General features: G+C 45.2%; 3 protein-coding genes across 5 annotated transcripts; 1 reads left to right on the top strand and 2 right to left on the bottom strand.

The window, feature by feature from the left end:
* Nucleotides 1–49: 49 nt before the first annotated feature.
* On the bottom strand, nt 50–5,859 carry LOC107269553 (regulator of nonsense transcripts 1). Its single transcript, XM_015743538.1, has 5 exons — nt 5,671–5,859; nt 5,110–5,387; nt 4,894–5,049; nt 4,199–4,792; nt 50–4,124 (listed from the first exon to the last, which is right to left on the bottom strand). The coding sequence occupies exons 1-5, from the start codon at nt 5,857–5,859 to the stop codon at nt 1,982–1,984; spliced, it is 3,360 nt and encodes a 1,119-aa protein (XP_015599024.1). The 3' UTR covers nt 50–1,981.
* Nucleotides 5,860–10,241: 4,382 nt separating this feature from the next.
* On the bottom strand, nt 10,242–19,955 carry LOC107269544 (neurogenic protein big brain). Of its 2 annotated transcripts, none has more exons than XM_025086864.1 (4): nt 19,836–19,955; nt 17,337–17,463; nt 11,918–12,128; nt 10,242–11,726 (listed from the first exon to the last, which is right to left on the bottom strand). In XM_025086864.1, the coding sequence occupies exons 1-4, from the start codon at nt 19,867–19,869 to the stop codon at nt 10,632–10,634; spliced, it is 1,467 nt and encodes a 488-aa protein (XP_024942632.1). In that variant the 5' UTR covers nt 19,870–19,955; the 3' UTR covers nt 10,242–10,631. The 2 variants fall into 2 exon arrangements, with proteins under 2 accessions (XP_024942632.1, XP_015598993.1); XM_015743507.2 differs by lacking the exon at nt 19,836–19,955 and adding an exon at nt 17,745–18,382.
* Nucleotides 19,394–24,262, top strand: LOC107269543 (acetylcholinesterase). Of its 2 annotated transcripts, none has more exons than XM_015743504.2 (12): nt 19,394–19,792; nt 19,981–20,270; nt 20,341–20,470; nt 20,527–20,680; nt 20,750–20,927; nt 20,996–21,402; nt 21,473–21,663; nt 21,733–21,919; nt 21,996–22,101; nt 22,172–22,367; nt 22,450–22,565; nt 22,998–24,262. In XM_015743504.2, exons 1-12 carry the CDS (start codon nt 19,532–19,534, stop codon nt 23,371–23,373), a joined length of 2,592 nt encoding a protein of 863 aa, XP_015598990.1. In that variant the 5' UTR covers nt 19,394–19,531; the 3' UTR covers nt 23,374–24,262. The 2 variants fall into 2 exon arrangements, with proteins under 2 accessions (XP_015598990.1, XP_015598992.1); XM_015743506.2 differs by having other exon boundaries at nt 22,450–22,576; nt 22,998–23,134.
* The last annotated feature ends 63 nt before the right edge of the window (nt 24,263–24,325 follow it).

Raw genomic sequence — 24,325 nt, forward strand, 5'->3', positions numbered from 1 at the left:
GAGCGAGCGAAGGATCGGTAAGCATGGATGAAAGAAAAGAAAGAAAGCATTGCATTTTCAAATCAAATTTATTGGTACCACCATTAGGTTTTACAGTGAATTTCCGTATTGTAATCTGCAGTTAGTTAGCGGTGCGCTGTTCGTCAGACAATGAGAGAACTAAAGGGATAAGTAATTTTGTCGCTGCGTCGATTAATGCGGACTGCCATTCTGTCGAGTGGTTCGTAGCCCGTAAAGGCAAAGTAGCTACCAGCAGGTGCAGCTAACGCATTGCAAAAGTCGTAGAATAATATTAAAAAAAGAAAAAGGACAGAAAGGAGACAAGTAGTAACGAAATTAGAATATCGAAATACAGCCAGTGCACCGTACGAGTTGATCTCGCTGAAAAGGACTTAAAGAAAGAAAAGATGAAGATAAGGAAGAAAACTAACGAAAGATGGAGAGAACAAGAATTACGAATGAATCAAAGTCGAATAGGACACTTTTCGATATCGATCTGATAAAACAAGTAAAATCCCCTGAACGCTAACGGACTATGACATATCCTTAGACATTAAAAGTAATGAATTAAAACACGGAACGATCTCACCGTACGCGGATTTACTGACATTCAGCTTCTCACGGGCCCCGATTATAATGCGGCTGTCGTATCCGGAAGGAGCAGGAAACCATTGGCATCCTCGACGAGGGCCACTTCGACCTGATGCCCGCCGCCATCGTTGCTTAGGATTTTCGAACTCTCTTCATCCTTCGATATTGACTCCTCGTTCTCCGATCAACCCTCCTGGTATTCCTTTGCCGCTCCTTCCCACCCTGTTACCCGCTTCCCCTTCCCTACCGTGAGAAACGCGACTCAAAGACAGAAAAACTGAAATAGCCCATCCGTCGGCTCCGTCGGCTCCGAGGGCTTCGGCGGTAGCAATCGCCTCGAACTAAATGAAAGACACGAAAAGTGACCAGTGCTTAAGGATGCCTGGCCCTAACACATCCGGACGTGACTCAGAAACTTTAACTAGCGTCCAGCTCCAGCTGTCGAGCAGAGCTGAACGGGAAGACGAGGAGTGTCCCAGGGCGTCCAGTGTCGGATGTCCCCTCGGCGCGTTCGTCCTCCAGGTAAAGGAAAGCTTGTGTTGAGCGAGTGTCAAGGTGTGTCTTGCTTCCGCTGCGATTGGTCAGGCAGCTCGGCAAAAGGAGGCATAGAAGTCGAAGAGGCAAGTTGAAAAGTTGTGTCTCTACGTGCGAAGCCATCAGAATCCTCGATGATATCCCGCGGTCATTCCCAGTCTACCTGTAACCTGCATTACTTCATGACGGATGTACAAAGACGAGGAATTGAGAAATGTTCTTCGGGGGGAATTTGCATCCCTCACAGTCTCTTGGCCGTTACACGCTTTCTGGGACACTTGTCAATTTTCTTGAGCCGGCAACTAATCACTTCCTGGACAGGTAGGTCACGATCGCTCCAGAACCGGAAGGTATGTCTAGTCTTGCCGATATCCAGTCGTCCGGTGAATCATCACCCTCTGTGTTCCTTGACGGTAATAATTGTCTTCGTATATGTCCTTCTTTTCATGTCGTTTTCGCTGTGTATTGAATCGTATGTATTTTTCCCTCTTGGCTCTTCTACCGTGCGGAGAGAGCATGCGTCTGGTTTGTGGATATTGTGTGTAGCTGTTCGGTGTTGTTTGCCGCGTGTCTGTTGCGAGCGATAGATAAAACAGAGGGATGAATGATGGATGAAGATATCGCTGGTGGCCTCCGCCAATCGCTTAATACCCCTTTTGCTGAATAACCTCTTTGTTTAACGCGACGAGCCGCCTCCGTCGATAATAACTCGTGACTCGAACGCCGAGCCGTTTTACCCCGTTTTGCGCGTTGGTGATTTTTTGGTTGTTGGTCGAAGAAGAGTTGGTCGAACGAGCCTTCAGTCGCTCCCGCGACGCTGCATGGCGAATGCGTTATACAGCCGTATCCTTTCGGCTCAATAGGGCTGCGAAAATTGGCCCCCAGCTTGGGACTGACCGGATTGATAGAACCCACTCCGATCGCCCTGGTACGTCGAATCCTGGGAAAGTAGACCGTCCATCTGGGACTGGAACTCGCCGACGGCGAACGAGTCCTGGGAGAGTTCAGCTTGACTGAGTCCAGGTTGCGAGAGACTGAATCCTGGTTGCGACATGCCTTGGGTGGTGCCCTGAGTCAAGGGTAATCCTGATTGACTGTACGGTTGAGTGTTCTGCTCGCTTTGGCTTAGCTTTCCAACTCGGGGTCCTGGTTTGTTCTTGATGCCGCTACTGCCACGACGGTTACGCTGGTTCTGCCGGGCCTGGAGTGCTTGCTGATGCTGGTTGTAGAAACGCGGTGGGACGTGGGCCATGTTCATGAACATGCCTACGGGTACGGGCACGTTGTTCATCGCCGCCTGAGCCCGTTCAGGACTTATGTAGCTGATTGTGTCGTGAGTTCTACTGAAGATGTCCAGAGGAACATTCCTCTGATAGTAGGGATTATGATTTTGCGTCCCGTTCACTTGAGTGCCAGAACGGTCGTAGACCGACCCTGGAATCAGTGCTTCCCTGGCGTCGTACATGGACGTGGACATGAAGTGGGAGCCAGGATTGGCTGCATTCACCAGCTTCTTAGGTTTAGCAAATTGAATCATGGATTCCTTCAGATTGTTCAGTGGTCCTTCCACTAGCACCTTCTGTTCTTTGTAGAAGCTCAGCAGATGATTCCAGAGTGGCTGCTTAGACAGGACTTTAGGATTGCCCACGATTATTATTCCGTACTTGGCTCGCGTCAGAGCTACGTTTAATCGTCGGGGATCATTCAGGAAACCTATTCCTTGATGCTCGTTCGATCGTACGCAAGACATAATTATAATGTCTTTTTCGCGGCCTTGGAAAGCGTCAACACTCGCTACTTCTATCTCCTGGTACAACTTGGAGTGTAAGGAGCCCTGGTACTGCATATATTGTACCAGGTAGGCTCTTTGACCTTCGTAAGGGGTTATCACTCCAATCTGCTCTGGCTTTACACCACATCGCAGAAAACGTGTTGTGATTTTCTCAACGTTTGATGCTTCAGTTCTGTTTAGATAGGAAGTTCCGCTACCAGCAATTTCTTCCTGGCCTTGGGTCACGTAGAAGAACATCGGCTTATCGGGTGCTGGCCAGGGGAAATCAATCTTCAGGAGCTTCCGCTCATCCGCACACACTCCATTCTGCAGCGAACCCTCGTAGAAAAAATTTGAGGGAAATCGTGAAAGATCAGGATGCATTCGATACTGGACCTCGAGCCGGAATGGTCTGATTCCGAGAACTACCAATCTTTCAAATAACGACTGAGATAATCCTGCCCGTGCAGCTTTTTTGCACATGACCACAGGACCCAGTTGGCAGTGGTCCCCGACTAGGATCAGCTGTTTCGCTCCCAAAACGACAGGAACCATACACTCTGGTTCCGTAGCCTGCATACTTTCGTCAATCAGGATAGAATGGAATTTCAGTCTGTGCAATCGAGGATCGCCCGCCCCAACGCAAGTGCAGCAAATTACGTCAGCGGCTTCTAGTAGTTCTTTCTCTGCAGCTTTTTTCAAAAGTCTATAACGTTTCTCATCGGCGCTTGAAAGCTCGCCGGTCTCGTCTTTTAGCTGCTGTAGCTTTTGCAGTTCAGTATTTGTTTCCATGTTCTTGATTTGATTGTGCAATGCCAGGAAGCTCACTGGAGAGTCTATGGCCTCTCTAGATTTTGCGCATAAGCGCACTACCTTCAAGTTCGACTTGTGAATTTTTTCAGTGAGCTGATCTACTGCAGTGTTTGATGGAGCGCATACCAGAACTGGTCCACCGTTCTGTTTCACCAGCTGGTAGACAATAGTGGCACTTGTTACCGTTTTTCCGGTTCCTGGAGGACCCTGAATGAGAGACAATGGTCGTTGCACGGCGTGTTTCACCGCGTATACTTGGGATCTATTTAAATCGGGTAGGTTCGGAGCACTGAAGTGCTTCGGCAAATGGCAACGGAAAAGAACCTCTTCGACTTCGTGACCCAGCAGTCGATGGTATATGTAGGCGGATACAGAAGTGTCATCTACGGCGAATTTCCGTAAAGCCAGTTGCATGCTGCGTTAAACAAACAAACGAAACCGATATGATTAATATCTCGATATTGAGAACATCCTCATTAATAAACTTACCGGTCAAAACTGGTACTTTTCCAGATGAAGTCCACAACGAAGTTGCTGATGCACTCGGTAGGAGCTCCAGAATTATTTTTAAGTTCTATTCCAACTTCCTCGCCGTAATTATCAGGAATTTTAATTACGTGTCCAATGCCAGACCATGGTTTGTGAAGTTCACCCAGATAACGCAATCTGAGTTCATCGCCGTGCATTAACTTCATATCGCCGTCTGTTTTCGCCAACATAAAGTATGCGATGGTCTTTTTATTTAAGCCAACGTCCCATCTGACTTCGATGTTCTCCTGGGTCTGGGACTCCTTTAGCCTCTTGTCGTAATCTGCTTCCAGTTTAACCAGAGGTCCAAAAATATTTTGATATTGATATCCATCTTCATAGCGCAGTAAGACTTGCTGTGGCTCCTCATCTACCCCAGGTTTCTCTAAATCCTGGAAAGTCGCGTCCACATTGTCGCGCCATAGTTCTTCCAATTTGTTAATTTGCTGTGCAGATATTTGTCTTGCGCGTAATTGTTCCTGTTCCGAAGGAATCTTCACAAGCCATGCTAAAAAGCTGCGATCTTCTATTAATGGCTTCCACTGTTCCTGGTCCCTTAACAAAAGAAACTCAACATAGAAATCTACAAGTGTCTAAATACATTTATCATTGTACAATATGACAGGCACATCAAAGAGAAAAAGTATGGAGCATACCAGTTCATATCTTTAAGGGAACTCTGTGCAGCACATGGTTGTCTACAGAGCAATACCACAACAGAATCTGCCTTAGCAGGTATAAATCCAAGAACGAAAACATTCCTCACGGCACAAGAGTAACACTCTAGCACAGTCTCACCCAGTGGTCCATCTCTATAACATTAATAAAATTAATATAGACTGAGTAGTCCATCTATCGATCATAAATCCTACCTGTGCAGTGTCACTTCCTTGTGTTTGGCTCGAACCAGATGATTGATGATATGTGATCCTGAGGTATTTCCACGTCCATTGCAAAACCACTTGCGACAGACATTGCACATAACTACGCATGATGCCTCGTGTATACCACAATATTTACATGCATGTTCTGGCAAGTCTCTATTGTAATAGGCTTCCTCTTCCTCCTCTTCAAACTGCAGCTCAGCCAATGTCTGTGCAGCACCTGATATTTTCAAATCCAAAGAAGATGCAACACTGGTCCCATTTACCTAATCAGAGAAAATAGCCATGATTTATATTGGACCACAGAAAAATGTAGTCCTTCAAGAGAATACAATAATAAGATTCATCTTTGGATAATAAATCTTGTCCCCAAATGAGGGACAATATTGCCGCGTGTCTCCAACAGAGGTTAGGTATAAACCGCATGGGTGTAGAGAATTAACGATGGGTTCCTTGAGGAAGGAACTAGTGGCGGTGAACAATGTCATGCCAAGATTGAATAATACGCACAGACTAGAAAATGAACTGAAGTCATCATAAAGAACCAACCTGCACGGGTTGACTTTGCTGGCTTTGGGCTCCATCGTGTTGCGATGCCTGAGTCTGGCTAGGCGATGGTAAAGTAAAATCCGTGAAATCAAATTCACTGCCCTGGGTATCGGCCCCGATGAGGTCTGCCTCCTCGGTGTCGAGGAAGGTGAGGGTCTGGCTGCTGGGTCCGTACGCGTCAACACTCATCGTGTTCGTTCTGGTCACTTCTAGTAGGAAAGTGGGTAGCTGGCGAAAATTCTTCTATTGGTAGGAGCACCACCACGGGGATGATGTCCAATAATGTCCAATAATGTCGACAGTGGGTTTCTTCCGAGTTCCAACTGGTTCCTCTTGATTCCTCTGGCGTGAATCGAGTGCGGCGTGAGCGTAGAGAGCACACGAGACTATGGCGTTGAGCACGAAAGCGAGAGATTGGTGCAATGAGCTCACCGATGAAACAGCCCACAAAAGTTTTACTGGAACCTACGCCATACTTCTCTCGCGCCCACCAACATCAACGCGAATACACAACGTTTTTGCGAAAGTCCGCTAACGCTATTGCTATCGTCGTCACCGTCGTCGTCGCAACCTCGTCGCCCGTCGTATTCGCTGTTTGTTACGTCATCAGCTGATATCCGTGAGTCCTCACACGAAACTGGGGAAAGGAGGGTGCGTTCATAAGCTGAGTTTACACACGGATCTCGAGGGATCTCGACGCATTTAATCTTCCTGAATGTAGTTGGTGCAGAGATGAGTAGGGAGCAGTAGGGATTGCCAATGGGCCGATTTTCTTGAAACCAATTTTATTTTGGCGTCGACGCGCCACCTGAGCGGAGGAGCCTCGAATCATTGTACATACTTTTGAAATTCATTCAAAATATCAAATTGAGACTAAATCCAAATCTCGCGAAATATACAGAGTAGATAAAAGTTGAATTGAAATTGTACAATTTCGACATATATCATATCGAATATTCGAAATATACATAAATTACGTGTTTGGAAAATTGAAAAAATTAATTAAATCAATAAAATTAAACATTAACACTTAAAAATCAGAAATTCTGGTCAAGAATATTTAGAAGTACTATAAGTTGCGCGCAATTTCGACGCGAAGGATTCGGGAGTGAGGGGAGTGCTAAGGCAGTGCCAGGACTCAAAGCGCTCATTCTTCCTCGAGCTGGTCTCCTGTGCTGGTGTCTTGGAAGCATCCCTCTTATCCATAACCAACCTCCTCTTTTTATATTTATTTCTTAATTTTTTTATATTTCTTTCTTTACTTTCTTATTTATCTCTTTCCTTATTTCTTCTCCATTTCTACACCTTTGGTCCTTATGTTTCTACGATCAAATTTACTTCTTTACTTGTTGAGCTCTTACTTTCTGCTCTTATCTCTCACTGCATTGTACTCGTTTATTCGTTCATATTTGTTTATCCACTAATCATGCCTAGTAGGTGCATGATTTTGCCTTATTAGCAAAAATTCGAAGTAATGCAATTCATTTTCAAATTACCATCGTAACATTTTAACGTAGAAAGTTCACTGGTTCTCTCAGAGATGGAGCCACATCCTGCCCAGGAAGTGCAATTACCTTTAAACAGTTATACACGTTGATATTCTTCTGCCCTATGCGAATATCCCAAAGTACGAATGAGTTCTATTTTATAATCTCCTATTCCTTCCTATGTCTCCATCACCCCCCTCCTAGTATATCTTTTAAAAACAAGTTTTTAAAATGTTTTTTGGAAAAAGAAAAGTTTAAAGTGGCAGCGCATATGTATAAAATACAACACGTATATTATATTGTAGTGATATATGTAGTATATCTCTAATGGTACTGTTATTGTTAATCTTTTTCAAGCCATATACTGTATACGTATACTGTATCATTATTGCAATTGTCGAATAAATCATCTTGTAACACTTATAAACTTTTCGAATCTCCTATGCCTTCCTATATATCCATCACTCTCCTCCTAATATATCCTTAGAAACTAAATTTTTAAAATGTTTTTTCGAAAAAGAAAAGTTTAAAGTGGTAGCGCATATGTATAACATACAACACGTATATTATATTGTAGTGATATATGTAGTATATCTCTAATGGTACTGTTATTGTTAATCTTTAAATGTTTTTTGGAAAAAGAAAAGTTTAAAGTGGCAGCGCATATGTATAAAATACAACACGTATATTATATTGTAGTGATATATGTAGTATATCTCTAATGGTACTGTTATTGTAAATCTTTCGCATGCTATATATGTAAATCTGTACTTTGTATATTGTATCATTATTGTGTTTGTCCAATAAATTATCTTGTAACACTTATACACTTTTCGAATCTCCTATTCCTTCCTATGTCTCCATCACTCTCCTCCTAATATATCCTTAAAAACTACATTTTTTAAATGTTTTTTGGAAAAAGAAAAGTTTGAAGTGGTAGCGCATGTAACATACCACATGTATATTATATTGTAGTGATATACTTTAATATATTTATAATGGCATTGATATTAATAATCTTTCGCGGACTATATATGTACATCTGTACTTTGTATACTGTATCATTATTGCATTTGTTGAATAAATTATTTTGTAACACTTATACACGTTGATATTCTTTTGCCCTATGCGAATATCCCAAAGTACGAATGAGTTCTGTCTCTTTCTTACGCTCCTCCGTCCTAACAGCATCCTTTTCCTTCTTCTCCTGCCTTATGCTTCGACACCTCTTTCCAGCTATGCTCCATTCCATCTCTACCATATTATCCGTATTCTGAATCGCTTTTCCTTTATCAATACTACCTTGTAAAACAAAATAAATTCACTAAGCCGATAGTCTTATTTAATCTGTACATTCTGCCTTAATATTTCTTATCTTGACAAGCATACGGTTACATAGGCCTTAGTCTATTCTTGAATTTTGAAAATGCTCGAAATTGCATCTTCGGCAGGCTGTATCTCGGAAATGGCTGGGTATAAGGCTTTTTCTTTGAAATTTTGAAAGATCTCTTAATGCAGAAAGATAGAATGTTCCATAGAAGAGGCTGGTACAGGTTAAATTGCGATAGGGCTACTTTCAAAAAATTGCTTTACTTTTTGGTACTCGCACACTTTTTTTTGAATTTTGAAATTATGAAGCATTCATAGTAAAGAATCTCCATTAGTTCGAATTTTCGCCGATAAGAGGGCAGCACCTCCTGGGCATGATATGTGGCGACATCTCTGAGAGAACGAGTGAACTTTCTCGGATAAAATAATTTCAAATTCAATTTAAAAATCCCATCGTCGAAATTTCAATGAGTAAATTCATATTAAAGAATTCGCAATAGTTCGAATTTTCGCCGATAAGAGGGCAGCACCTCCTGGGCATGATATGTGGCGACATCTCTGAGAGAACGAGTGAACTTTCTCGGATAAAATAATTTCAAATTCAATTTAAAAATCCCATCGTCGAAATTTCAATGAGTAAATTCATATTAAAGAATTCGCAATAGTTCGAATTTTCGCCGATAAGAGGGCAGCACCTCCTGGGCATGATATGTGGCGACATCTCTGAGAGAACGAGTGAACGATAAATACAAAAATAGAAGAAGGTTGCAAAGGGATAAGAGTAATGATTCCAAGAGACCAGTATAGGAGACCGGCTCGAGGAAGAATGTAGAACTTTCTCCGACAAAATAAAATTTAAACTAATTCGAAAATCAGCTGTATCAGGTTGGTACAGATCAAACTGCGATAGGGCACTTTCAAAAAATCCCTTTACTTTTTGCAACTTGCAGATGGAATGAAAGTAATGGCAGAGAAAATGCAGCATAGCCGATAAGCGCTCGGCGTCCGGGCACTGCCTCGAGCGCTCCCCCCACTTTCCGCCATCTCCCACTCGCCGAGTCCTGCCGCGACGAATTTGCACGCACACAATTTTGGGCAATTTCCAGTACTTCTAAATATGCTTGGCCTGAATTTCCAATTTCTGAGTGTTAATATTTTACTTTATTGATTTAATTAATTATTTTAATGTTACAAACACTTAATTTATAAATATTTCAATGTGAATGCAATTTATTTTCGATATTCTACAATTTCAGTTCAATTTTATCTGCTCCGTATATTCTGCGAGATTTTTATTTAGCTTCAATTTTATATTTTGAATAAATTTTGAAAGTAAATCAAGATCCAATAATATTTTGTTAAAATTGAGGTGCTACACGGGTGTCAAGTTGGCACTTTCTTAAAAAAGTCTTAAAAATATTTCAACAATAGGCTTTTTCAATAATTCTTGAGAAGTTCTATAGTTCCCGGTCTCGTTCTAAGAGTTGCTTTGGGAACCAGCGGCGAGTAGCGGAGAACCTCTGCCCGCCAAGCTACGCGTTCGTGCTCACGTTTAGCTCGGCTACGACGGGATTTGCTTTGTCGACGGAGGCGATGATCACAAAATCCTACTTCCAGACTTGCCGCTACGATTTAGCGGCATGATTTTGGTACCGCCTAAAACCGTAGCGTTGTGCATGTTCCTGCTCATCTCTTTATGTACATACATAATTCAAATTGTATTTAGCAGTCAATAGAGTGACTGATTCGGTGGTATCATTTGCAAGGGACTTTATTAATACCAAAAATTGATGGAGATTATTCTGTGAAGTATTATACAGGGGAATTACAAGTATGGGAACATTCAGCGACGACTCGTTTTTCTGTCTGATCTTTTCTCCATGTTATCGTTTTCATTAAAACTATTTATTGTCGAGTCTAGGATAGAATCCTACGCGAATCATTCGTTTCGCTACACTTACGTATATGTATCAAATAATAAATACAAATAATATTTACAGATCCTTAAGTATACTTTACTATCTAAAGTGCGTAATCATATAAAAGTTTCTAAGATTACAACGACAGGGAAGATTCTGATTCATCAGTGATCGTTTCTCGGATGAGAGAACTGAGTCTTTATGGCGCAGTAAGGCCATTATTTGATCAGTACTGTGGATTTGGAGAATTCCTCTGGAAATTGCTCTGTTGGTTCTGATTCTGCTGAATGGGTCCTGGTGCAGTGGTCCTCGTTTGCTCGCGATACTGAGGTGGTCCCGGGGGTCCTGCTGTGCCCGGTGGCCCAGGAACTTTACCGTAATTGCCCCTGGTAGAGCCCTGATAACTGCCGTAAGCAGAATCGTCGCTACGTCTCGAGACGTGACCGTACATACTTTCTGGTCTTCTGGAATTAGTCCCATTTTCGGAACTGGTAGCGAGGGGTCCATTCTGCAAGTGTCCAGCCCCCGAAGCCTGAGCAGCGTTCTGCACAGTCTGTACCTGCTGCTGATTCTGAGTTCCCGGCGGCGGGGCCGGAGCTCTCCCATAAATACTCGACCCCGTAGAAACCCCGTAAATTCCATTCTCACGAGCACTCACGCTCGTTGAGATACCACGTATACCGTAAATACTTTGCGTACATTGTTGCAACTGATTTTGCATATTCTGATTAGTGCTATTGTGATTTTGCGTCTGACTCTGAGAACTCGGTGAATTTTGCGAGGTTAGAGTGTCCCTTCCGGTCTGAGAACTCTGTCCGATTCTCATGGGATAGAGACTCTGCGCGGGAACCAGAGGACCAGGTTTCGGTATAACCAGACCATCCCTGGGACCGGACGTAGACTTTGCGTAGACACTCTGCGACCTATTCAAATTCGCCCTGGTCAATGGCGGAGACTTACAATAGAGAGACTTGGTACCGCCATAGATGGATTCTACGCGGTCCAGGGCCGTGGGTGGCGCACTGTAAACCGAACTGGAGGCTCCTGCCACGGGTCTGTACGTTGCGTAGCCTCCTGGAAATTTTGGTCCGACAGGTTTATCCAAATCGTCGTAAGGATCCTCGTCGGATCTCATGGAGGAGTTGTCACCGTCGTCGACATCCCGTGAGTCCCGTGTTCTTCTAGGATTGAGGACGTACTCGTGCAGAAGGGCTGCGATGGCTCCACCAGAGATGGGTCCTACCCAGTATACCCAGTGGTTGTCCCAGCGATTCATCACGAACGCCGGGCCCAACGCACGGGCCGGATTCAGGAACGGGCTCTGTAAAGATTTGCGTGAGCTTTGTAATTCTACCGGCGGCGAAGGCAGAACGAAGAGGGAGAAAGAGAGACAGAGTATTATACCAGTCCTGGGCCCATTGTCTTGCGGCAGGTGGCCGCTGGTGCCCGCTGGTGCTCGCTGGCAGGCAGGTGCCCCAAGAAAAGTACATCGAATACTTGTTAAGTACTCACCGACACCAGAGTGGCTGCCGTGTAGGCTGCTGCCAGGACTCCCGCAGGTTTTCCGGATATCGAGGACGGCAAGGAAGACCTTGACGATTCGGAAACAAAGTGCGCCAGGACTATCAGGATCGACAGGGCCAGCTCCACCAGGAGCCTCTCTATAGCTCCTCCGAGACGTCCAGGAGGAATAACCGTCTGCGTGCTGGGTGGAGACGTCACTCTGAAAATATGAAATTCGCTTATTAACATTATCTTAGGCGCACGCTCGAAAGTCACTTAACTCTGAGCTCGAGAGGAGGTAGCGGCTGTGGGATATGAATTTGAGAGTGTGATTAATATTGATCGAAAAAGTAACGCATATGGCTGCCGTATGGATGGCACGCGTATAACTTACAAGAGCGCAATAATAAACTTCTGATTTTCCCATTGAGAAGGAGCGCGAAGTACGCGTCATCCCCAAGAGCGTTCCCCCCCAGGACCCTCGCTCTGGACCTAATGTTTATATTAGCCGGTGCATCGTGCAGCGAACCCCTGCTAAAAAGCTCGACGTGGATCGTCGTCAGCCCATATAATCATACGGGGTCACAGTCAGTCGACCTCCGGCAAAATGACCCCCATAAATCCAAAGAGCATCCTTCCTTGACCGCAATGCAAAGGTTGCACGACTCGCTTGCATACAGAGTGCAGTTGCACTCCTACCCCGTGATCAGTGCTGTTGGACGATTCGCACGTTCACGTTCGAGAGATCGATCGCACGATCGACTAAATAGGCGGTTATCGATAAGGATACGTCTGTAATCTCCCTTTAATTCGACGCAACAGTCGAGAAATCCCTTTCGGCTCTCATTCAGAATGCAAATGAGCTTCCCGACTGAGGCTCTTGTCGCTCCCCTCTTCTGGGTCTCGACGAACTGATGAAATCAGAAATGCAAATCACGCCCGAACAATTGGGATCAACTGGAGAGACTCGACGCATGGATGGACCGAGTTCTGTTTGGTAGAGAGAAAAAGAAAAAAGAGGAAGAGATGACAAAAATGGGGTATAGTAAAGAAGAAAAAAAATGGGAGATCCGAACTCCCCTGCGTGATAAGCGGATTTACGCGGTTCAGGAAAATAAGGGTGAGTGGCGACGCCTGCGCTTCCCACGCGAATCCGATCCGCTTTTAGTCTGAACGATGAATATTTTTCTTTTTCTATTCCTTTCTTTACCTTTTTTTTCTTTTTTAACGTTTTTATCCCCATTCCTCCCGTCGTCCCTTTCGCGGTTGTTGCGTTTCCCTTTTTCCCTCGTTCCTCTGACTTTTCAGACTCTACCGCGGCAAAGTGCCGAGGTGGCTCGCACTGGCTTTCCACGAGGGTCTCTTTGCCGGAGAACTCTATTAGAGCCCGACGCTCTCTTTCGGGAGGAACCTGAGCGTCAGATTTCCACCCCACGATAAAAGGCTCGGCTGGCTGCTCAGGGGCGGATTTTAATCGTGTCGGGCGCACTTGACGTGAGAGCCCCGCAACCTGTGCCCCATTTTCGCGATTCACACGCGATCAGAGCCAAGAGACCGAGAGGGGGTGCATCGTGTACACTGTATCCGAGATGCAAGAAGATACAGGGTGAAAAATAAGAGGGTTCCCGTCAGAGGGTGAACCGGACGCGTTTTAAATAAATTTCAATCCAACCAACGTACGACCCCCGTATACGTTTAACGAGCTATTGATACCCCTAGGAATTATCGAGGGGGTTGTCCGCGCACCCCATCCCGGAGAAAAGCCACACATGTCGCCCACTTTAATGGGGTTGATTTCGCGGTGGACTTGATTCCACTATAAAGTTCGCGGTGGGAAAATTTCACGCAGGCAGCGTGATACGTCGCGTCCAGCTTCAAGTCCTGGGAGCGACGCGTGTGCCAATTTCTTCAGAGCTGAGATCACGAAGGACCACGCAGACTCTTCCGGGCCTCGATCTAGCCGTGCCTGGACCCTCCTACAATGCACAGGAATTCCTTTTGGCCCGACAGGAGCTGCAGGATCTTCTGGGATTACTCGCTGAATGCATTAAAGGAGGGCAGGAAGTCGCTCGGTTCGAAGACCTTTTCTTACCGGAAGTCCTTTTCGGTTTTCTTTGTCTTAAATTTTTCTTCGATTCCGAGCAATCATTTCACTTTCACGCATTAGAATTTCGAAAATTCAAGTATTCTCGCCGACATCATTGGATAGAATTTTTAACGGACCGGACTTCTCTTGTTGAATTTCAATGAGCCCGAAGCGAGCGCGGCTGAATCCTCAGCAAAGGAATCCTATTGATGAGAAGGACTAAGGTCCTGGCAGCTGCCGGAGATTCACCATGGAGATCCTATAAATCGCGCGATCTGCCTTTCCACAAGGAAACACGTGCCGGCCACATGTTGCACAAAAGGAATCTCCGTCGTCCTTAGGGCCACGTGAGTCCCTACTCACAAAGGAGTCTCGGGGCCCCTGAACGATTTTCTTACAGGGGGTGCAGCAGATGTTCCACGGCGACGTCCCTTCAGCCTTAAGAAACCGCCCTTACTCTACGACCCATCACCCATCCTTATTCATAGAAATACAAAGTCCTGACAATTCCACGAAAACCGAATCTTCCACCCTGGTGAACAAGTACAACTTTTTTTTTATTTTTTTATTTTTTTAAATTGCCCAAAGAATCTTCAGGCCGATTTCGATCGAGATATCTGAGCCCAACCAAAGTATAAATTTGTATCCAGAAGAGGAAGAGAGAGAAAGGAAAACATTCGTATTGTCCAACACGTGGTTACAACCATCTGTTGGAATTCAGCCAGACCTGGCTTTCAATACGTTCCAGGATAGCCGCGCCGAGCCGTACCTGAGACAAAGTCAAGGAAGGCACAGCCCTGATGTCTCTGCCGCAAGGATATTTCATATCCGTGATAATAATAACAGCAACGGGGAGGATAGGGTGAAGTATTCCGAGACGTCAGATCACAAATATATGTGGAGGTACTATAGCATATCGCCTATAGAGACGAGACGTTCGCGTAGGAACGTATGGGAGCCACATGTTCCTCTCGACTCGATTTTTTGTCCCTTGGAATTTATTTTCATTCGGGCCCCGAGTAACGGAGGGCCTGAAATAACGAGGGGCGCACGGAAGTCCACGCGGAGGATCCTGGAGCAACCGGGTGCCGTTTTGCGTTTCTGGAAAAGGGAATCAGGTAGGAATCCTGCTACCTGAGAGGTCCCGAGCAATAATGCCTGTAATAGAACTTTACTTCTCAGTATAACCATTGAAAATCTAGGCTGACCGAACGATATCCTGCAGCAGCTGTGGAATCTGACTGGTGCATTCGAGCTGGATGGCCCTGTGGCAAGTCCATGAAAGCAGAGCTTAAGGATCATATCGACGCGCGAATCCGACGATATTGGGTATTAGTCCGTAAGATTCGAGATATTTCATCGAAAGCTGCAAGGAGATTTTTTTTCACGAGAATAAAAACTTTTCCTTGCCCAATTGGCAGGAAGTAAGTTTCGACATCCTGTTGGCCACGCGTCCAGCGTGCGTCTGCCTACGTCACGACACCTGCTTCCTCCAGCTGTTTATTCCTACCTACGCTCCTGCCCCCTCCTGCCCCTCCCGCGCAACCTCACGATCCTGATCGAACTGTCAGTATTCGATCTCAGCCAAACCTCTCGACACCCTGAACCCTTCGAGGCGACTTATTCTCTGTTTTGCGAGCGCGATGGACCAGCGCAAGATGAAAATGAATGAACGGTGAAAAAAAGCTTTTTGGCGGAATACCAAAGAGCGATACTGCGGTCGTAAATATTGCACGGGTAGTTAGAGAGGGATGGGCTCGTTCGGTAAGCGATTTATCGGGGTGTTTTTATTTACCCCTACGGGCCTCGGAAGAGCCAAAGAACAATGGCGGACTCACACCCCCCCGAGAGAGGGTAGAAAAGCAAGCTCAGCGTGTTTTACAGAGGGCGGACTTTGCGCCACTCCAAAGCTGAGCGACTCCGTCGCAACAGATGCACCGGCTTTTTACGTTCTCTACCCTTCGCGGCGCTCGGGGTGCAATTCCCGAGGGAGCCGCTTGCGGTCACCCAGTTAACTGGTGCATTGTTCGATTATTATTTCGCTACATATCGCGCACTTGTTTCTCTTTTGTCGGGTCATATGGCTGTCCTGAGAATTCTCCTCACGGAGCAGCCCGAGTCTCTTCGGCCGGAGAAGAGCGAACAACATCTGCCTGCCTATTTCCTATCCTCTGCTACGATCCTCACCGATCCTCACCGATCCTCAACGATCCTCACGACTCTTCAGACGTGTCCTACCTCCCGTCCATAGGTATTCATTATCTCAGTCTTACTATATATGCCTACTCCCGATCTTTTTTGGTCCACGAAACATCTGCGGCAGCTGCGAGGCGGTGGTCGCCTCTCTTGAGTGAGTGAGTGAAAGAGGGAAGAGGGGGAAGGAGGACAGGAGGGACAGAGAGAGAGAGAGAGAGAGAGAGAAACGGCAGGTGCTCGGGTTCTCCCTCACTCGTTTCTGCCAATTACGCTGCCTCTTTCAGCCTTCCTTTCTTCCTCTCTTTCTTTCTTTCCTTCCTTGCTCCTCCTGCTCATCCGACGGTCTTCTGACTTTCCAACGTGAGCCAAGGATTCCGAACAGCGGGAGAATAAACGGGAAATACAGAAGTATGGAATAGTTCTTGTTTCGATTAAAGAAAAATTCAGTTTTTACGATTCAACGTGCAGAGCTCTCAATCTCTCTCTCTCTCTCTCTCTCTCTCTCTCTCTCTCTCTCTCTCTCTCCCCCGACACGAATAACCAGAGCGACAACACGACTAACCAGGACTTGAATTCCATTTCTCGGGAGAAGCATTAAGCTGAGAGCGGCTTAACGTATGGACTCGTTCCTGGTCGAATGTCCAGGTATGAGAATAACGCGACCAGTTTCTCCGTTAAACGCGTACCCACATCGATGACTCCACTTAGGGTGGAAACTTGATCATCTGCCATTTAGAATCCCGGAAGAGATCCAAGCCCACGTTTAACTACGGTACTTGTCCTCAGATTATGTGCATCCTGTCGAGTTGTCGTTTTCCAAAAATTCCAGTACTGGTAATTATCGGCTCAGCCGGAAAAGCCTAAAAACCGTTGACTGAGTCACGGATGACGATAACGAAAGGGACCGGCGACTCTTCGATAAAGGAAGCAAAATAATAAAAGGAACCAGGTCGGCGATCGGTCCGTGTCGTTAACCAGGAAATTCCAATGAAGAAAACGTGCCGGTCTCTCTCTCTCTCTCTCTCTCTCTCTTTTGGACCCTGGCTCGGGCTCTTGGAATCTCGGGTTTCCTATCTCGCAGCTGGCATCCCTATCTCCCGTTTCTTTGTCGAAGGCAATAAGATCTAGAGGGAGGCTTTTACTCACCCATAGAGCATGGCTGCACCGGCGATACCTCCACCGCATTGCGCCGCTATGTAGAGGGTGGCTCTCAAAGGGGAGATTCTTCTCGCCAGAGCAAAGGACACCGAGACCGCAGGGTTCACGTGGCCACCTGTGAAGCAATTCAGGAAATTATGAGAAATCCAACTGCACCCATCTCCGTCCTCTGGGAGCTGCAAGAGCGTTCGTTGCTCGTGCTCGTACGCCCAGCCAATTTATACGGATCAACATTGGAGCCATAATCGGTTAACGAGCCAATCGAGAGGAGCCGCACGAGGGCCGCACGGCGCGACACAATAAAGACCACTTCGGTATCTCCCGCATTAGTATGAACTCTTGGCATCCTTTGTCCCAGTAGCTGCCACCAAGTCAGTAGTACGTTAAGTGTCTTACCGCTAACGTGTCCGAAGATCAGGCAGATGGCTGCTATGGCAAATCCGGAGGCGATGGCAGTGGCCAGGACCGAGAGGCCACTTCCGGAAACCGCCGAGGTAGCCGCTGCGCCGGAAACCACCAGGCTGAATATAAACGTGGCAAAACATTCCACGGCCACGGCTCTCCAGAGCTCGAGACTCTTTGCCTCGATGGACATGGGTCCCTTCCTGTCCGAGGCTTCTCCGGTCTCTTCTCTTAAAGCTGACAATTTCGTCAAGAGCGTCACTATGTGAGCGTCCAGCTCACGAGGTATCGATTCGGTCGTCATACTCCTTTCAAACGGATCTCACCAAGCAGTTTTCGGCCTGGTCCCACAGGATGTCAATTTAATTAAAGCAATCGCCGAGCATCGAGTTCACTAATTCTTTGGCTCAAAGTGCAACGGTTTTCCTGACATTTGTCTCCTCGATACACTTGCTTCTACTGGCGGAGCTTTAATCGGATTGTTTACCAGCCGCGGCACGGTTCTACTTCACTTTGATGACAATGACGAAAGGAATTCGCGGGTTCTTCTTGAAGTGCTGCCCAGTGAGAGTGGAGCCACTCTGGAGAGCACACGATGTTGCCTCCGTGGCAACGCGCTCTCGAGTGCAGAGCAGTGCAGAGACGAGAACCCGCGATGAGACAAGTGGAACCATGTTCCCTCAGACCCAGACCCACCCCCGAGCCGACTACACCGTCCCCGCTACACCGACTTCCCCCACCACCTCAGCCGTCCACGTTGCATCTGCTCCCAGCCGAATTTTCACCCTGTAACCACGAGCCCTTATACTACATTGCTGGAATAGTAGCCATCGCAGGCATTGCAACCCACACCGATATTAACGTTCCCACCACGAAGCTGACCACTTGATCCCGATAAAAGGGATAATAACCTCCCCCTCTCGTTACTGATACACTTTGTATCCTTTGCTTCGCTTTAACTTCTTCCCTCGTTGCTTCCAAGATTTTAGCTCGTATATCGCACGTTTATCGCTTTGAATTTATACTTTGGCGAATTAATGATTCACCGTGTGGAAGTTCTGCAATCTGTAGTATCATCGAGTGAGATATGTAGGTCCATCTCGCTTATGCTTTTTCATTATCATTATTATTCTGGGCGGATCGTAGCCAGTAACTTTGACGTATCAAGTTGCGATAGCGAAGAACAGATTAGATGTACCAGCGATTACACGCATGGGTCTGCGACACATAGAGAAATGAGTCTTCGAGTAAAGAACAGTTTCACAGAAGAAAAGTTCATTCATGAGTAGTGGGCGGCTTGGAGTGACATCATTGCAGTTATAACCGGGCACTGCCCCGCATCTCACCAACAATTGAAGCACGCACTACTAACGTAAAGCCTCTGGCAAACAAAAGCCCTTCGGTATAGTGACTGCAGGCCGCAGAGTGAGAGAAACGCGGGGAAAATATCTTTGTCATCGAATTGGGCTGATGTGCGAGTCCAGTTTTTACTTTTGACTTGAGCGCATAGGTAACATTGGAGCAGCGGGATTTATATAGGAGTCCCTTTCCCTTTTCCCGTTGTACGTCGCGTGTGCTGGAGAACGAGGAAGAAGGAGTGACCAGGTGGAAGAGAAGGAAAGAGAGAGAGAGAGAGAGAGTGCGAGCGACCGCCAACGATTCATACGCCGTGTTGACGGTGGGGATATACGTAGCCGTTCCCCTGGCATTTGGCGTTGTATAGTCTGTGTAGTCCGTATAGTCGTATACTAACAGTAGTATAGTAACGTGAACGGGCCAAGATGGCCGTACCTTGGGCACACGCCTTCACAGGGCGCGTCACCTTGTCTCTTTACTTTCTGGCCTTTGCCAGCACCCTGGGCCAGAATCAGCCATCCTATGGAGAACGATACCAGAACCGGGACGGTGTCTACGTGCCTCCTGGCTCCGCAGGATACCAGACTTATGTCTACAAGGACAGAAGGTACGGCTACCAGCCTAGCTATCTGGACCCTCTTTACAGGGGCCCTACCCGAGCACCCGAGGATCGCTTTCGTTTTGGGGTAAGAATGACATTTTATAGGATATCACTTTGGTTTGACTTACTCATAATTGTTTCGGTCAGCAAGCGAAGTGTCATCCATTCTGCTTCTTTCTCTGTGTTAATAACAACGGACCCCTTGTGGACGGGATTCACTATAGTATTGTGACGTGATCGGATGACACAGGATGCTTTTAATTGATACTCTAGGATGCGACTCCCAGACTGCCATTGCCAGGAATTCTCGGAGGTTGGCGGGAGGATCTTCAAGGAAAAGAGAGACCAGATTCGAAAAATTTGATGCGCGATATTTTTGTCAATACGAATTATGGCCAGGTGCAAGGATTCAAAGTCTACCTCTATGACAATCCTGAATTCAGGCATAAACCCTGGAATCTGCCAGTCGAAAGAGTAACTGCTAATGTCAACGTATTCCTGGGAATTCCTTACGCCATGCCACCTACAAAGGAAGGAAGATTTAGACCTCCCAGACAGCATAGGTATCGACGATTTTATATAATTTTAACGATGTTATATTGCATTTGCAAACCCAATGTTTTTCACCGGAAGAGGGTGGCAACTCTTACAAGCCGTGGATTGGGGTCCAGCCTGTCCACAACCCAGCAGATACACGGGAGCCACCAAGGGAGTTCGAGACGTGGACGAAGACTGCCTGTACCTGAATATTTTTACACCTCGAGTACGTTTATCAAAATTAAAAATAGATTCGTCGACTCATTAATCTTTCGTATTTAGATTGAATCCGGTTTAGCGCGTCGCTATCCTGTCATGGTTTATATCCACGGTGGTGAATTTCTTCATGGTGCCAGCAACTTATTCCAGGGTCACATGTTGGCTGGCTTTTACGATGTAGTCGTAGTATCGTTCAACTATCGTCTTGGAGCACTCGGTAATCTTCATTTTATCATTTCATCCTTGATGGGAGAATATTCTTATTTGTACCATTCTCGCCCTTAAGGATTCCTGAGCACTGGAGATGAAAACAGCCCAGGCAACTATGGCATACTCGATCAGGCTATGGCTTTGAAATGGATTCAGGATAACATTGAGTCCTTCAACGGTGACAAGGATGCCATAACTCTTTTTGGTCCAGGGGCAGGTGCAGCGAGCGCAGGACTCCTCATGGTGGCACCCAAGTAGATATATTGTTTATAGTAATCTCTTATTTGGAATATATAAAAATAATTATGAAAATTGATAACAGGACTAGCGACATGATCTCAAAAGTCATAGCCCAGTCGGGGTCAGCAGTGGCAGATTGGGCTTTGATAGTGGACAAGTATCGTGCGCAGAACACATCAAGAGTCTACGCGGAGATGCTGGGCTGTAGCATAGAAAGCAGCTGGAAATTGGTCCAATGCTTGAAGGACGGTCGCACCTTCCTTGAATTAGGAAATTCCGAATTTAAGCCACACGTGGGCATGTTCCCGTGGGCCCCAGTGCTTGATCTGAACTTTACGGTTCCCAGAGACAATTGGTACGAAGAATGGAAAAGTTCTGACTGGCACTTTTTCACAGAAACCCCTGAAGAGAGTATCAAAGCACGAAAATTCAGAAAAGATCTCGTTTACATGGCTGGAGTGACAACCCAGGAGGCAGCATTCGTCATACGTAATTATATCCCATACGTTTTGCACTTGCTTCTCATCATGCTGTTATACTTTATTCATATTTCTTATAGATGATAATGAAACTCTAGCGAGAAATCACTATATAATAGATCCGGATATGTTTGATCAGAAAATATGGGAACTGGTGCTCAGATACAATTACACTCTTAATCCTTGGGGAGTTTATGAAGCTATTAAATATATGTATACCTACTGGCCTGATCCAAATAACGTTACACATATTCGAGATCAATATATAAATGTAAGTATAATTACCTCTGGCAGTGTAGAACTCGATGGAACCTTGTTACGACTTCTGGAATGCTTGCAGCTCCTATCCGATTTCCACTACGTTGCACCGTTTGACAAAGTGGCTAAGTTATTAGTAGAACAAAAAGTTCCCGTTTATTTGTACGTCCTGAACACCACCATAGAAGCCCTCAATTTGCCATTATGGAGAAGAGTTCCTCATGACACTGAACATTTTTGGCTGACTGGAGCGCCATTCATGGACACTGGTAGATTCTTTATCCCAAAATGATTTTCATGGAATATATCCCGAATGATTAACACGTCTCAACTTCTTTCTTTTAGAATTTTTCCCACAGAAATGGCGACTAAAGCGAGACATGTGGACCGAAAATGATCGCAATATGAGTTACTTCTTTATGAAGGCCTATGCCAATTTTGCGACATACGGGTATTGATAAACCTTTTTAATTACGTAGTGTTCATACCTGTACGAGTATTTCTTATTCGCCACTTTTTAGAAATCCGACACCCGCTCAAATTCTTGGACTGCACTTTGACGTTGCGAAACAGGGCCAACTGCGCTATCTAAACATAAATACGACCTTTAACAGTTCAATTCTTCTGAATTATCGTCAAACCGAAAGTGCATTCTGGTCGATGTACTTACCAACTGTAATAGGTCGCCTGGTGCCCACATATCCACCGGTCACAGAGGTATGACGAATATCAAGCTACGTGTTTCCTATTCTTTGTCTTGTTTCAATTTTAACACATTTTCCGTATCCTTTGGTCGTAGTATTGGTGGGAACCGAAGCAGCCATTGCAAATTGCGTTCTGGTCTGTATCGACGGCTTGCCTCCTGCTGATCGTCCTGTCAGTCGTGTGTTGCATGCTATGGCGTAATGCCAAAAGGTAAGCAAAAGGTAAACAGAACCGAATCCATGTGACTACGCCTTTTTTGGGGAATGTAGTGCATGCGAACACTGGTTCTGGAGGTAGAATGCCAACAGGTATTTCGCCTATTCTTTAATCACGGTATTTCCTGCCTATTACGTCTATGGTAACTAACGTTATACAAGATAATCACGCGTTTAGTATATTTGACACTGGCGTACTAACAGGGTTATTATTCACGACACGCTTAGCAAAACGAAGGCTGCAAGAAGATACGCAGGTAATTGGGCTTTGACCCGCTGCACGTTTTTACATGCCTTCATGTAAATACCATTTTTATTGATTAATCAAAAAAGAAACTATCATTTATATGTGAAATATTCTTTTTACTTTTTCTTCGCGGGGGGAATAATGTCGCGTGCCACTTTTTCGTGGCTTTATTATTTGCAGACAATCCGATCACTACTATAGCGGGGACATCCTGATGGTGCGAGACGACGATCACTCGGAGGGAATCGAGAATCTGACACGAAATTCGAAGGAGAATGTTTACGAATATCGAGATGCGCCAGTTCCCAAATCAAGACAACCACGACAGAACGAAGCCAAGCTGCAGGAACGATTAGCACATAATCGAAAATTTAGCTCTACTCCGTCCCTTAGAAGTAGTTCGAATGTTTCTTTAAAAGATATTCGCGCGGAAGGTTTTGTCACGAGTTCACCAAATGGTCAGCAAAAATTGGGCAAAGCAACCAGTCAATCCTCCTTGCCCAAAAGTAAAAGCAAAACACATTTAGTTCAGGGTGTGCCACAAACAGCAGTTTGAAAAAATAGCCATGTCGTATTTGTTTTAATATGCCATGGTGAGTATGCAGTGAAATTAAAAAATGACGCAGTCAAGAATGGCAAAGCCAATATCTTCTAGAATGACTAATCAAATAAGGTTTTTATTTAGCAAAACTTAAAGTGCCTCTCGATACTGCCTAATCCTAAGTAAAAACGTTCTACATCCACGGAGTCCGGACTTCGAACAAACTAACTTAAGTTCTTTTCGCTGTATTTGTTTATAAGTTTATTTAGAGTATTATACTATATATATAGTCAGAGTTATCCGTCCATCGACAGAGTGTTGCCGATTGTTATATATAATTATTTAGGTACCAGTAATACGTGTATTACGTGGATATAACGAACTGGATTTATTGTCTATACACGGTGGTTCACATCATCTGGATATCCCTCAAAAGGTGAATTCTTAGAGATGAATTGCCACCGCGAGGCCCTTCGATACTGATGAGCAGCTAATTCCAAATTAGGAGGTCATGTTTAAAAGGTCCTCACATTAAACGGATATAGACTTACTATTAATCAAACACCATATACATACATATAATACTGTATGGCAAAATATTGCACAGTATTTCTTGACATTCCGACTCATGCAATTCCACCGTTTTATATATTTATATCATATGTGTATAAGTGTACTTCCACCATTAACGATCTCAAATTCGCGTCATTCTTGCATAATGAAATGTGAGCACAGAGATTTTTATGAATATTTTTTTTATCATAATACAATAAGAATACTTTTATAAGTTATATGGAAAGTAGTACATAATATTCTACACGTATACAGATGTTATAAGTAACAGAGCATGGCGTCTTGTTACAACTACGTAATAATTGACAATAAAACACCTTTGTAAAATAAAGATTTGTTGCACAGCAGTCAAGCCAGAATACCTTTTGGACTTTCCCACAATGCGGCATTTACA

The sequence above is a fragment of the Cephus cinctus genome, unplaced genomic scaffold (assembly GCF_000341935.2).
Source record: "Cephus cinctus unplaced genomic scaffold, Ccin1 Ccin1_scaffold0670, whole genome shotgun sequence".
NCBI lineage: Eukaryota > Metazoa > Arthropoda > Insecta > Hymenoptera > Cephidae > Cephus > Cephus cinctus.

What these genes read in the sequence shown, in the direction of transcription:
- LOC107269553 (XM_015743538.1), bottom strand. Translation starts at nt 5,859, where the DNA reads ATGAGTGTTGACGCGTACGGACCCAGCAGCCAGACCCTCACCTTCCTC. An exon ending in AAGGAAGTGACACTGCACAG is followed by an intron (nt 5,050 to 5,109) that starts GTAGGATTTATG and finishes TTAATGTTATAG; the next exon opens with AGATGGACCACTGGGTGAGA. An exon ending in AAAAGTACCAGTTTTGACCG is followed by an intron (nt 4,125 to 4,198) that starts GTAAGTTTATTA and finishes TGTTTAACGCAG; the next exon opens with CATGCAACTGGCTTTACGGA.
- LOC107269543 (XM_015743504.2), top strand. Translation starts at nt 19,532, where the DNA reads ATGGCCGTACCTTGGGCACACGCCTTCACAGGGCGCGTCACCTTGTCT. An exon ending in TGAATATTTTTACACCTCGA is followed by an intron (nt 20,471 to 20,526) that starts GTACGTTTATCA and finishes TTTCGTATTTAG; the next exon opens with ATTGAATCCGGTTTAGCGCG. An exon ending in CTCCTCATGGTGGCACCCAA is followed by an intron (nt 20,928 to 20,995) that starts GTAGATATATTG and finishes AATTGATAACAG; the next exon opens with GACTAGCGACATGATCTCAA.
- LOC107269544 (XM_015743507.2), bottom strand. Translation starts at nt 18,054, where the DNA reads ATGACGACCGAATCGATACCTCGTGAGCTGGACGCTCACATAGTGACG. An exon ending in GATCTTCGGACACGTTAGCG is followed by an intron (nt 17,464 to 17,744) that starts GTAAGACACTTA and finishes ATTGCTTCACAG; the next exon opens with GTGGCCACGTGAACCCTGCG. An exon ending in GGTGCAGCCATGCTCTATGG is followed by an intron (nt 12,129 to 17,336) that starts GTGAGTAAAAGC and finishes TCATATTTTCAG; the next exon opens with AGTGACGTCTCCACCCAGCA.